Here is a 13,839-nt window from a genome sequence, read left to right on the forward strand (position 1 = left end):
AAAATATATATATATGTATATGTATTTTTATATTTTCGGGAGTGGCGGAAGATGAGCGGTTTCTCTGGCCGGTGGAATGCCTTTGAAGATGCGCACTCAATCGAAGTACTCACAGATGCTCAGGCACGCACACATGCACACAGAAAGAAAGAGAGAGAGCTGGAGTGAGAGAGGGGGAGGGAGAGCATCTTCAAATGCCTTTGGCTGATTTTACTGCTTTCATTTTTATCTCTGCGTTTCCGCTTTCTTTCTGCTTTTTCGATCGGCAAACCGAACAAATAAAAGAAATGTTGGAATATAAACGCTCTTCGCGTGCAAAAGGAAAATCATTTTATGCTGGCTATTGAATAATTTTTTTGGTATTTCGAAAGCTGAACTTCTTTATGTTCCTTAAAAATTAAAATTACTTGAGAGTGGGAGAAACTCCTTAATTGGCCAGCTGCAGTAACTGAATTTTAGTGCGTAAGTGCTTATTAGCAAGTTAAGCTTGTTATTCCATTGCAGCAAATTAGCAATTCGCACAGTTTTACAAAAATGTTGTTTTTGATATGAAAATCTTTTGAATTATAAATTATATTGCCAAGCTTTAAATTTATCCGCTACTGTTTTAATATTTAAGAGTCTAAATAGCTGGGATAAAAATTACTTGCGTATGTATTTTTCGATACAACTAAGCTCTTAGCTCTCACATTTTAAAGCCTCACTTCAAGCCAGAGGATTTTCATTTCCTGGTCTTATCTGGGAAAATAGTTTATTGTATAAAGAAATGTGTACTTTAGCCGCATTTTCCCTTTCCCACTGTTTTCTTTTTTTTTTCGTCAAGACGAAAATCCCACTAAAAACAGATTTATCCACACATGGACAGCACATAGGAATATAGAAAGGAAAAAAAACGGAGGGGATAAAAACTGGCAAAGAAGACGAGTAAAAAGTTGGACTGCAAGTTTGCCGCACAGACAATGCTCCGACACTTATCTCATTTAATTTCGTATAATTTTTTCCTCCTCAGGCGGCACACACACACATGAAATGCAAGCAGTGCAACTTTGTGCCATGTTTCCCATCACATTGTTGCAGCGTTTGGGCGGCTTCGGCGCGGTGTGGGGGGGTTAATGAAAAAACTTTTTCGGCTTCTGCTTTGTTTTATTGCGCATTTTTGCGGTCGCGATTGTTGGATCCAAGTTGCAGTCGCTGCCTCAGACAATGGCCAAAACAAATTGCTGGCCCGCAAAGGGGGCGTGTCCAAATCCCTGCACGCCCCCTGATAAAAACTCACACACCAACGCACACATATGTATGCATGCATGTACGTAGGTGTGCGAGGGGCCAGATAATGTGAGAGCCGAAATGCACTTAACTCATTTACGGCCGCGCCGAATGTGCTTAAATAAATTAAAATGTGGCAGGCCCTGACACTTAAATGCATATGCACACGAAAGGCGAGGCAAGGCGAAGCAGTCGGGCATCTGCCTCGAAGTCTTGGTGCCCTGGAATATTTGTAAACTTAAAATTTATAAAAATTCGGTTTAAAAGTACTCAGCTATTTTGATTACTTCTATAGAACTAGCCAAGATGGCCTTCTAAAATCTAAAGCAGTCAATTCTGAGCACTGCTTTATCAACACACTTCCGGTGCACTGCTTTCTGATCATTGCGAATGTGTTGCCTATTTAGAGGTATAAACATTTTATAAAGTAGCTGCTGCTGTTGTAATTTCTCGCATCCGAAGGCGACCACCTGAGCCGCATTTACAGGGTATGAAAGCCAAGTTGCGACACAGTTACCGCCGCCGACAGGCGACATCCTTGCCACCTCCGCTTTCGCTTGGCTGACGGTGAAAGGCGAGAAAGTGTGCCAAGAAGCGAGTAACAAGAGACAGTCAAACAAAACTGTGACACAGGGAGCTGGCAGAGCTATGGAGCTGGCTAGTGGAGGAGAGTGCTTCCCGACAGTGCGGCATTGGGGTAAGCGGGTCTCAAAGGACTCGCTGCACTTAAAACATCGCGGTGGCCATTAAAAATTATATGCAATAAGCAGCAGCGACGGCGAACAAACAGCAAATAATGAAATCATAATTAAAGCCAGAGCCGGGCGAAATAAGACCATCAAGTGCACAAAATGAAGCGACCACAAAATGCAGACAACGGATTCAATTACCTTCCAGGCTCTGGATTCCGGCATCGCAAAGTGTAGACATCGGTGTGGTGGGCGTGGCATAATGAAGAAATTATGAAGTGCATTAAAGCGCAGAAGGGCAAAGGGACGCCGGAAGATGAATACACTGATTGAGCTGCCCCGAGGATAAAGCAGCAGAAAAACGGGAGCAAATAAAAGGCAGCAGGCGATGGCAAAGGACAGGACAATAAAATGCAGCCAGCGGCACTGGCAGCGAAAAAACAGAAGCGAATGGAAAAGCAGCAAAACATCCAGCGAACACGAAGGGAAATCCGGAGGACGCAGCCAAACCGACGGACAAGTGGAGTAAGCCAATTACCAAAGCCAAAACGAGCAGCGGCTTCAATTTATTTTCAACCTACGCACACACACGCGCCATAATTGTTTCTGTCTTAATTTCATACACTTCCCGAAGAAATAATCTAGTAAAGAAATAATAATGTATATAGAAATTGATACCAGCATGTATGAAATATTGTTTTCTAATTATTAACATTTTATTATAATATAAATAAAAATTCGTATGATAATATTTATGCCGTGCACCTAAGTCAGAAGCGCCCTTTTCAGTAATTTATATTTTTTGCTCGATTGCAACTTTGCTCGCTTTCATTTGAGTCAGTATATTTTTAGCCTTGCCAGGACACTCAGCTCTGCTCCCCCTTTGGGACCTCCTGATCTCCCTCGTGGCCCCCGGGCCATGGAAGCCTCCATCTGCTCCACCCTTCTTGTAATTAATTGAAATGCCTGTCGCGGCCAAGGCTGACGAAGGATTCTCAATGTCCTTGACTTTGGGGCTCGAATGTGGAGCCATGGAATGGGCGAGAACTAAATTGGACAACTTAAAAAAGCGCAAGATCAATTAGAGATGTAAGTATAGAACAAAAGAAAAATAAAAATAAATAATATTGTTAATGCCTATAGAAATATATGTATATTAAGTATACGTTTGATTTTATAACCATAAGCCTTTAATTTAATTTGTAACAATTTTGTGCACAATTTGCCGCCAAATGACCACCACAAATGCTCGTTATTTCGCCGCCAACAAGTTTGCCCACTAAAACAAATTTAAATTCAATTTGCGCGCGCTTTAAACTCAATTAAAGTTTCTGGCCTTAAATAACATTTAAATGCCATGTCATTTGATAACATAAGCCAGCGATTTGTCACTTGGGTGTGGAGCCGTGGAGCCGAGGTATGAGAAATGGAGTGCCGAAAGTTGGGTGGACTTTTTGGGTGGTTGATTTGGGTCTGCTGGCGCAATGGAGTCGCTGCTTTTCGCAGGAAGCCAACTTGTCATTCATCAAACTTTTTCAATAAAACTTTTGCGCCGCTTCTCATCGCTGGCCAAGCTGCAAATCCGTCGCCCATTGCAAATGCCGAAAATACTTTCTCCGAAAGTGGTGAAAGTCAAGTGTGGGCGACTGAGATGCAAAGTTCCCGTGCTCCGCCAGTTCAATTTCAGTCGAGAGTTTCGATTTCTTGTCTACGGCCATTGTCAACAGTTACCCATGGCCAGCTACCCTGATCCACTGCCACAATTTCCATCGGAATCAAATCAAGATACAATTTAATAGTATAACATATAAGAAACCCTATCCCTATCCCTATCCCCAAAGCTAATAAATAACATTATATAAATAATTCCATTACTAAAATCGAGAAATCTTAATTGCTAATCAGTAAATAAATGTAAGACCTTTTTTAAAATAATTCTGGAATATTTTTTAACCCATTTAAATAGTTATATTTAAATAAATTAATTAATATAGAATATAGGATATTCCCTTGAAAATGTCAACAAGATTTACTGATTATTTTGTTTACCTTTGACGACATATTTGATACTCTGGCATCAAACTAACCCCATATTCATCTCAGTGTAAAACATTCGAATACGCAGCTCTGACAAACAAATATTATATTGTTTTCCATATCGATTTCCTCTCCAGCCGTTCCTGCATTCAATTTTCAGGATGAGCCATGCAACTTTTATGTTGAGCTCATCATTTTGCCAACTGCTCTTGAACGCTGGCAAAGGAGGGGGAGGAGGGGAGTTGGGTGATGGAAATTGGGCGGGAAAATCGAATAGGGAAAATACTGAATGGCAGGGAACTAAGCGGAACAGACAAAAAACAAGGATGAGCAAGAATGGAGCCGGAGAGCTCTGGGCGGGCAAATTGACAAAAGAAGCTGCTCGAAGGACTCGATGGCTGAGTGAACTTCCAAGGAGCCAAAGCAGCAATGGGGATCCCGCTCATAGTTGAGCCGTAAACAATCAATGCAATCTCAACTTGGGGAGCACGAGCAGCCGGAGCTCCATCAATTTCCATAATTAATCATGCAAGACACAGCAGACACAAAAGGGTTAAGCGAAGGATTTCGTTGCTCTTCAGATTAAATCAAATCAAATCAAATCGAATTGGAAAGTAACAATGCCAAAGTTTTCCTCGACAATCCGTTGAGGGTTTCCAATAAAATAAAAGAACTTATACAAATTTGATTGATTGTGCCCTCGCCACAGGCAAACAGATTTGGGCTTCAAATTCGTAAATCTACTTAACAATATTTAGGAAATTTAATATGTTATGCGAATGCCAACACTGCGCATGAGTTATATGTTATAAATCATACGCCGTGTTGGCAGCGCACATTTTTTATAACAATAAAAGCATTCTAAAACGAAATTCAATTTAATCTTTAAAAATTATTTTTGGCCTACGGCAATCACCTCAGATCTAAAATACTCGTAAATAAAATTTCAAATACAATAGAGAGGCCAAGCAATTTCCAGCTTCAACAACAAAAAACGCCTAATAGATTTTCAATAGAAAATCCATTCAAGGCCGCTGTGATGATTTTTCGTTCGCAAAAAAAAAAAGTTCGCCATGCATAAATTTCGGCCAGGCGACAAAAACAGCCGCGGAACCGCAGGCGCGTTTTACGAGCGTTTTTTCCCGCCTGCCAACCTCAAGATGCGCAACAAAAAAACTATGTATATCTGCAACGCGGCCAGGCCAACGGCTGTGGATTCATGGCCATGAATTGACCCAAACTGAAAATGGTTAGCACGTTTTTGGCAGGGGTTAGTCATGGCCAAAGGCGAAACAATCGGGTTAAAGGCGGCGCGGTTAGGGTAAGGGTTAAGGGGTTCAACGGGTGAAGAACAGACATTGCCGCTTACGCTTTGCGATGCAGCCCCAGGCAACCAGCAGAGTTCTCACAGCTACACAGAAAGAAAAAAACAGAAATCAAAAAGAAAAAATCAAATATGTAAAGTACACTCTGAAAAGGAATAAAAACAGAGGATGCAGCGATGGCAGGTGAAAGTCGAAGAGTGCTCTTGAAAAACTAAGACTTTACAGTAAAAAAAAGTGCTCTCTAAAAACAGAAATCATTAAAGGTAATATTTAAATATTCTGCTGCAAGAATGGTTAAATTTAACTAATTTTGTAAAGTTATAAGTAGATACCAATAAGTGTCACAAATTAAAATAGTAGAATTCAAAACAACTTCTTAAGAACTGACAAATGTTGGAAAACCTTTTCATAATATCAAGAGTTTTGTATTTCCCTCTTTCCTCACAAGAAATCTGCATAAATCATATCTAGCTCAACCCTAGAACCCTAGGAAAATGCATGAAATGCCCAAGTGGATGCAGTTGCTCCTCATACAGAAGCTGCCTTACCATTCTGTGTGGTGCTGCCTTGGAAGAGATTCCGCAGATAGGTGATTAGCCGCCGGTGGAGCGGTCGATGCCGATGGCGCGATGATTTCCTATGCGAGGAGGAGGACTCCTGACCGCCGCCGCCCTGCTCCACATCCTCCACGTCCAGGGTGGAGACAATAGCTGCGCCCGAGCCCGCTGCACCCGATCCCGGACCACTGGCCACCAGCTCCTTGCCGCACTGACTGGCGTCCACAATGATCTCGATGCTGCGCTGCGTGCTGGACTTTTTAATGCCCAATGCCGCCGTGGAGCAACTGCTGCCGGAGGGACCACCACCGCCGGAGTTAATGGTGCTGATGAGGGCATCTGTGACACTGGATCCGGTGCCAGCGATGCTGCTCACCGTCTGGTGATGCACCTGCTGCTGCTGGTGCTGGTGCTGCTGGACCGCTCGACCTGTGAGCAGGTGATGCTGGGCGCTCGAGGGCAGCTCGTTGACGGTGCCATTGCTGTGGCTTCCACGGTAGATGAGCTCCGTTTCGTTGCTCACCTGGCGCAGGGCATGCAGTCCGGTGTGCGATGCACTGCTTGACATTCCGGCCGAGGATCCACCACCTCCGCCGCCGCCTCCAGCTCCTCCTCCTCCTCCGCCGCCACCGGAGCCACCATTTAGACCCGTGTAGTAGGCGCTATTCGGTCGCTGGCTGTGCTGCACCTGCGGCCCGGCCATGATGTTTTACTCTCAGTGTTTGTTTTGTACTGCTGGAGCGGCTAGAGTTCCACCTCCTTCTGCTGCTCCTGTTCCTGCTCCCGATCCTCTCTAGCGGCTGGCTTTAATTGTCGCTGGCTGGTTTTAGTGGTTTTAGTAGCATGTTGGACAGTTACATGGTTACGGCGGTGACTTTGTTAGGCAGATTGGGGTTAAGCGGCGCGGCATCTGCGAGAAGCGAGTAAAATCGAGCAGAATATATATTAGTTCCGATGCCAAGGCATTAGTTTCTAAACCGATCAATATTGCATTTTCTTTAACTTAATTAAATTTAGAAATTAAGAACACAAACTGTACCGAATGTTTTCGAAGCTGGTAACTTTATTGTGTTCCCATATTATTTTCTAATTATCTTAATTTGATCGGAATAGAGTAAATAACAAAGAAAACTATTTCCAGGAATTTTCATTTATTCCATTTGCCAGCAGCGTTGCATTTGTGTGTGTGTGTGTGTGTTAGTGTGCGTGCATGCGTGTGTGTGAATTATAAAGCTGTTGTAAGCGCACTTGTTAGCCCATTTTAATCCTATTTACTAAATGATACACTAAACTAGACAATTGCCTTCTCAGTAAATTGCGGCTAACTTAGTTGCCATGTATGTACATGCTAAGGAATATTGTAAGCTAATAAATTTATGCAAAATACTACAACTAAATGAAACACTTATAATTCCAAGTAGGTAGGCCTTGCAATGAAACTCGCATAGATATATCGGCATGGGGGACTTTTGATCAGTATTGGGGCAAACCTTACACCGAACAGTTCGGAAAACGAGCCGAAAAAAATTCAAAATTTTTCCGTGTGAATAACTCCGTGTTTTCCACATTTTCTACCGTTGCCGTTTAATCGCTGCTGCGCCCACCATCACCATGAAAACCCTCGAGTCCGACGACAAACCCTTCAATCCCTTCTACATTGGCCCACATCCCAGCAAGGCGTGCGCCATTCCCGAGATTCCCGGCCAGCAATGCTCGCCCAACTGTCAGCCAGCTCCTACGAACGCCAATGGTTCTCCAATGGATGCCACGGATGCCAACACCTTGCCAAGCGGAGCTGCGGGCGGCATGCTAATCGTGGCCAACATATATAGCACCGTCGAGGTCCTGGCCGCCGCCGCTCGTATGGGCGGAGCAGCGGGCGCTGGAGCGGACCAGGGTGCGTCGTCTTCCAACAACACCACATGCAAGCCGTATCCCTGCATGGAGGGCGCTCGCAGCGATGGTCCTGGCTGTGGTTAGACCAGAGGAAGTTCACATAGGATCAGGAAGCTAACCCGCAACACCAAGTTGCCCCAAATACAATAATAAAGCCCCACAAAACCAATCCATTCGTATTTTTTCTTTTTCCTACAAGGTAAATAGTTTGCCAAATATGGAATGCCATACCTCGCTGAACTTGTCAGAAAATTGTCTTTCAAATGGCATTCACAGTTAAAAATTTATTTTTTTATACTTTTTTGGCAAAAAATGATGATGTTACCCCTTACAAAAAATCAGAAAATTTAAAAAAAAATAATTTTTTCAAACTAACAAAATGGTCATATGAATCTTTTATTTGGATCATTAGCTGTATAAAACAGTAATTTTTTGAATGTGCGACCATTTTTGGCCATGTTATGGGATATTAAATTCTTCGAAAAAATCATAATTTTGCCAAAATTAATTCCCAATTTTTCAACAAGAAATAATGCTTTTTTAGTTCATAGCAATGAAGTTATTAATCCAAATACTGAATGCCATACCTCGTTGACCTCGTCATAAAATTTCCTATCCATTGGCATACCCCGTTTAAAATGTAAATTTTTGTCCGTTTTTCGCAAAAAATGATGATGTTACCCCTTACAAAAAATCAGAAAATTTGGAAAAAATACATTTTTTTAAATGAACAAAATTGTGATAGGAATAGTTTATTTGGATCATTAGCTGTATAAAACAGTAATTTTTTTGAATGAGTGAATATTTTTGGCCAAGTTATAGCATATTGAATTCTTCGAAAAAATCGTAATTTTTCCAAAATGTATTCCCAATTTTTCAACAAAAAATTATGCGTTTTTAGTTCATAGCAATGAAGTTATTAATCCAAATACTGAATGCCATACCTCATTGAACTCGTCATTAAATTTCCTATCGAATGGTATTCCCCGTTTAAAATGTAAATTTTTGTCCGTTTTTCGCAAAAAATGATGATGTTACCCCTTACAAAAAATCAGAAAATTTGAAAAAAAATAAATTTTTTTAAATGAAAAAAATTGTGATAGAAATAGTTTATTTGGATCATTAGCTATAAAAAACAGTAATTTTTATGAATGTGTGAACATTTTTGGCCAAGTTATAGCAAATTAAACTCTTCGAAAAATCAAAATTTTGACAAAATAAATTCCCAATTTTTCAACATAAAATAATCGTTGTTTTGCTCATAACAATGAAGTTATGAATCCAAATATGGAATGCCATACCTCGTTGAACTCGTCATTAATTTTCCTATCTTTTGGCATTCACAGTTAAAAATGTAAATTTTTGTCCGTTTTTCGCAAAAAATGATGATGTTACCCCTTACAAAAATCAGAAAAATTGAAAAAAAAACATTTTTTTAAATTAACAAAATGGTTAAAGGAATCTTTTATTTGGATAATTAGCTGTATAAAAAGGTATTTTTTTTTAATGTGTGACCATTTTTTGCCAAGTTATAGCAAATTGAATTCATTGAAAGTATGAATTTTTTAGCTAAATGATGTGTTTTCAGAAATCCTTTCGTTAGTTATATCAATTGATCTTTGGCTGAACGCCCTTTTTTTAAAGAAAGCCAGATGGCTACTTCAATTTTCGGTGGCTAAAGAGTTTTCCCGTTAACCGTTCAACAATAAACGATTCGAGTGGAATCCCATTTGGGGAGCATTATTTTTGGAAAGAAATTCGTTCGCACATTTGCAAGCCGTTGCGATGGATTTCATCTGGAGCTGCAGCTGCATCATTTATGGTTCGCTGGCAACTGGCAAATGGATCAGGAGCAGCAGCATCCACATTCGCATGCACATCATCCTTTGGCCCAGTCGTTTGGGGCGCTGCAGGAGTGCGGTGCGTTCGGCCTGGAGTCTATCGAACGTATTGCTTTTGCAAATTCAATGAAGTAAAAATTTATTATTTATTGATAGACTTATGCAACTGCACAACAGCAGCACCAGCAGCACCAGCAGCAGCAGCAGGAACAGCAACAAGGAGCTGAACACTTTATGCCGCCAACCTTGCACCACGAACAGTGTTGCAAAGTTGGCCACATTCGAACCAGTTAACCATTTACTTTTAGACCAATATTTTGGCATTTTTCCGAACTAGATTCTATACTTTGTAGGAGCAAAAAAAAAAAAAAACGTAAGAATATATGTAATTTAATAAATTTGGAATACCCGTTTAATGATTTATTATTTTTATTAATTTATTATTAACGTTAAAGTTTTTAGACCAATATTTTGGCATTTATCCAAACTAGATTCTATAATTTGTAGGAGGAAAAAAACACATAAGAATATATGGAATTTTATAAATTTGTAATACATTCGGAATATCCGTTAATTGATTTTATATTTTTATTTATGTATAATTAACCTTTAAAGATCCTAAGCAAAAACTTACTCCTTTCGGTATTGAACTAAATCTTAGTTGAATTGTGTGAAAGCATTCATCAGCTTTGCTGTGATTTGTTTGGTTTTATTTTGGCATCCCTGTCGAGGACACCAGGTATGTATGTGTGTGTGTGTGCCTTTGTGTGTGGGTGCGTGCATGTGTGTGTGTGCACTCGTCCTGGTACTTGGCAAAATTGCAGTCGATGCTGCTGCCAGTGCTTTTGCTTTTGCTTTCTTTGCCAGCACCTGTTTGCCAAATGATTTATGCATTTCACCCATTTTGCCGTCGACGATGCCACGTGCAACAAAACTAGCAAACAACGGCAAAAACTGCAACAAATGCAAGTGCAACCCGCCGGCAATAACAACAACATTTAATGTGATTTTCTTGTTAAATGCGAGTTGAGTCGAGTCGCGTGGAGTCGCTCTGTTCGCGAAGAAAAATGGAGCACTTTGCTGCCAGTTTTTATTCGTCGTTGTCGAACCCCTTAATAGTCGTTAGTTTGTTAAGCTTTTAAGCTACCTCTTATATTTTTTGAGTGCTTGTCGTTAACGGCAAGTCGTTGCACCATTTTACAATTGCCGCTCTAAAATGAAAAATGATAATGGGCGCGACTTGTTTAGATTATTCTAAGAGATCGCGAGGGAAATTCGTACAAAGAAAAGCATTTTTAACCGTTTATCGGAATTAGCTGAAAATAATGCCATTGAATGTAGATTTTAAACTTGATTTACCCAAATATCGAGCATACGCACCGTGTGCTGGCAAAGAGACAGCCCGAAGACAAGCTGAAATCCATGACGCCCATTTCAGCAATTCCATTTCCAGCTGTCAACAAATCGAGTGCAGAAAAGAAAGAAGCGGGGGGCAACTTAATTTATTGAAATGTCCGGAAATGTAAGCATTAAATGCGCCGCACGACGACGAATGGAAAACAAAGCATAAATATCTATTAAAATGAGATTGAAATAAATTACAATTTACAGGGAAAGTCAGGGCAATGGGAAATGGCCAAACGACACGCCTTCCCAGGCCATTTAATGCCGGGCATCTCGAGCGTCGCCGGCGTCACCCACATTCCCCATAACCATTATCCCACTCCCATTCGCATTCGATTTCGAAGGTCAGGTGGCAGTCTCCTCGGGGTCTTGAGCAAAAACTGGAGTGCAGGGCAAACACTTCTCCGCTGGCGAGATGGTCGACATGGTCGAGGAGCAGCCATGTGAACATGGGGGGGGGGGAAATTAAGTGCAAGGATCCATGGATCCATGGCCATGGACATCGGCGAGAGAGAGGTGAGAGAGGACAACAAAAGGACTCGCATACTTAGACGCACTTGAGCGTGAGGCAAAAGATGGCTTGCGATGGAATGGGGCATGAAAAATGGAGGCACCACCGCCGAGCGGCAGAGGAAATGAAGCTGAACTTTATTATAACAATACACAATAATCGTGTGCCAGCAACGTCTCGAGTTTCCTCCGCCTGATTTTCCGTTCGCCATGATGATGGAGTGCGGCGGAAAACGGAAAGCGGATATGCCGCTCGAAAGGTAAACTGCAACGGAAGCCAAACCGCACAAAATTATGATGAAAACAAATACAAATCTCCTGCCTGCTGGTTGATCGACTGCAGCAATGCCCCTTAATATAACTGAATATAATACGTTGTGATGCAATGAATACCATATTATTTACCTTAGAATTCTATTTGAAATACTGCATAGTTACAACATTGTTGAGTTAACTGATAGGTAAATTGAGCTTTCACATTTTTCCCACCCGCAATAAAACGCTTTTTTTTATGACTCCAAACAAGTCACGCTCAACAAGTTGAATGGCATGCAATCGCAGAATAAATTAAAACCACCCGGCAATTTCTCACTTTCCACAAAGGACAAACACGCTCGAATGCTAATCGATGGCGGGGCGAGGGATTTTCTCGCAGTGCATTCACGTACACCGCACGCCGAGGCGCTTAACTAAACAAGCAGCAAAACGTGCAGTCAGGCGGGAAATGCATTCCAGTGCAGCTCTCGCTCCTGCGGTTGCATATCGCTGGCTCCACCATCACGAAATCCCAGTAAAATGTCAAGTGCACTTCGGTAGAGCCCAAACCCCATCCCCTTCCGGCCGCAGCCACGCCCTTTTGCATCCTGCCGCCCTAATACCCAGGGGCTAAGGGACTCGACTCGCGACTTCCTGGACTCGCAGATTCCTGGAGTCCTTGCATGCCAATAAGTATGCGCAATATTCAAACGGGAAGGTAAAAGGAAATTGGATTTTTGTTGACATTATTTTATAACAAGAAAAAAAATCATAAAATATCCGGGTACCGCCTTAACCAGCCAACTAACAACAATGGACTTTTTGGCGGCGTCATGTCAGTTTGGTCCGAGAAATTCTCAACTCATCGAAAGTTCCTGCCCTTTGACAACAAACGAAAAAAGAAAAACAGCCAACATTTTTCCTCCTGGCATCTGCTCTGGTTTTTACTCAGCTTTTCCCTTTTGCATGTGTGTGAGTTGTTGGCAAACATATTTTGATTTTGCATAATAAATTGCGTTCTGTGTGCGAACGGCCAAGACAAAGTGGCAGAATATGGGGTATGATGGGGCTATAGGTAGCTGTTAGATAATAAATCGACACAAGGGATACCCTCTTAAAGTCGCACTTTACTGCTTCACATTGTTTTGTTAAGCATACAGTAATATGCTACGCTGTACGCTAGAATATTGCGGTTTAAGCACCAATGGGTAGCCGTTAGTCGTTACAGCTATTTGCATTCGTGCATTTTTAGGCAACTTGGGTGTTTCACTCTCGCCAATGAGAAATTGCAGCTCAAAAGCACTTTGTATGCTGGTGCATCTGTTGAGAGCAGAAACCAATCAAATTTCCATGTTTGATATATTCCATGAAATATTGTGTTGCATATGCTTTACTTATTTATATTTTTTTTCTCTCTTATTTGTGAACGAATGGGGTAACTGCCATTTTTTTGTGAACTGCAAACGAACTGACAAACAAACACAAACGAAACGCAACGCCCGAAAAGTAGGTGGTGCGCATAAGTGGATGGGTGATCTGGGTGGTGCAGTGGGTGGGGCTAAGTGGTTGAGTGGGTCAGGGGGTTGGCTGGATTTTTTGGTCTCGAGAGGCAACAGAATGTAAAACAAATCGCCGCCGGCATTGGGAACTGATGAGGTTGGTTATCGCAGTGGCGCAGAGGTAATGACACGCCCACTAGCGCAACACCATGGTGATCTAGGCAAATATGTGTTTAGAACTAAACAGTGGTGGTTAAAAGTATGTGTACCTCACTAAAATGTTGATCTATTATTTTAAAAAATACTAATAATAATATAAAGTTTTGACAAAACCTTTTGTTATATATTACTATTTCTTCATACCTATTGCAATAGATTGAGTTTGAGTTAAATAAATATAAATACTATGGCCTTTATTATGCAAACAAACCCATATCTCCCTGTAAATGGATACCCTAAGCCAACTTAAGCCCCAAAGTTCATGGGCTTTAGATGAGCGGCAGGCAAATTTCATTTTAAGCCCCTGAAAAATCATTTCTTTTCCGTGTCATTTTTTGTGG

The 13,839-nt window shown here is 41.4% G+C and overlaps 2 protein-coding genes across 6 annotated transcripts in view; one reads left to right on the plus strand and one right to left on the minus strand.

Moving 5' to 3' along the window:
• Positions 1 to 13,839, minus strand: part of LOC117148016 (Kv channel-interacting protein 1) — a 79,642-nt gene that overhangs the window by 21,442 nt on the left and 44,361 nt on the right. For 2 of the 5 annotated variants that reach the window (XM_033315181.1, XM_033315179.1), the window contains exon 1: positions 5,866 to 6,725. The exons of 2 other annotated variants lie outside the window; for them this stretch is intronic. In XM_033315181.1, coding sequence (XP_033171072.1) covers positions 5,866 to 6,577 — 712 coding nt within the window. In that variant the 5' untranslated portion in view covers positions 6,578 to 6,725. Of the gene's footprint in view, positions 1 to 5,361; positions 5,404 to 5,865; positions 6,726 to 13,839 lie in introns of those variants that run through there. One more of the 5 variants, XM_033315178.1, reaches the window with a different exon arrangement.
• On the plus strand, positions 7,362 to 7,943 carry LOC117148018. The gene has a single exon (XM_033315183.1). It carries the CDS (start codon positions 7,486 to 7,488, stop codon positions 7,852 to 7,854), a length of 369 nt encoding a protein of 122 aa, XP_033171074.1. The 5' UTR covers positions 7,362 to 7,485; the 3' UTR covers positions 7,855 to 7,943.

This window comes from Drosophila mauritiana, chromosome X (assembly GCF_004382145.1).
Source record: "Drosophila mauritiana strain mau12 chromosome X, ASM438214v1, whole genome shotgun sequence".
NCBI lineage: Eukaryota > Metazoa > Arthropoda > Insecta > Diptera > Drosophilidae > Drosophila > Drosophila mauritiana.

Excerpts from the sequence above, each read along its gene's own strand:
- LOC117148018 (XM_033315183.1), top strand. The coding sequence starts at position 7,486 with ATGAAAACCCTCGAGTCCGACGACAAACCCTTCAATCCCTTCTACATT.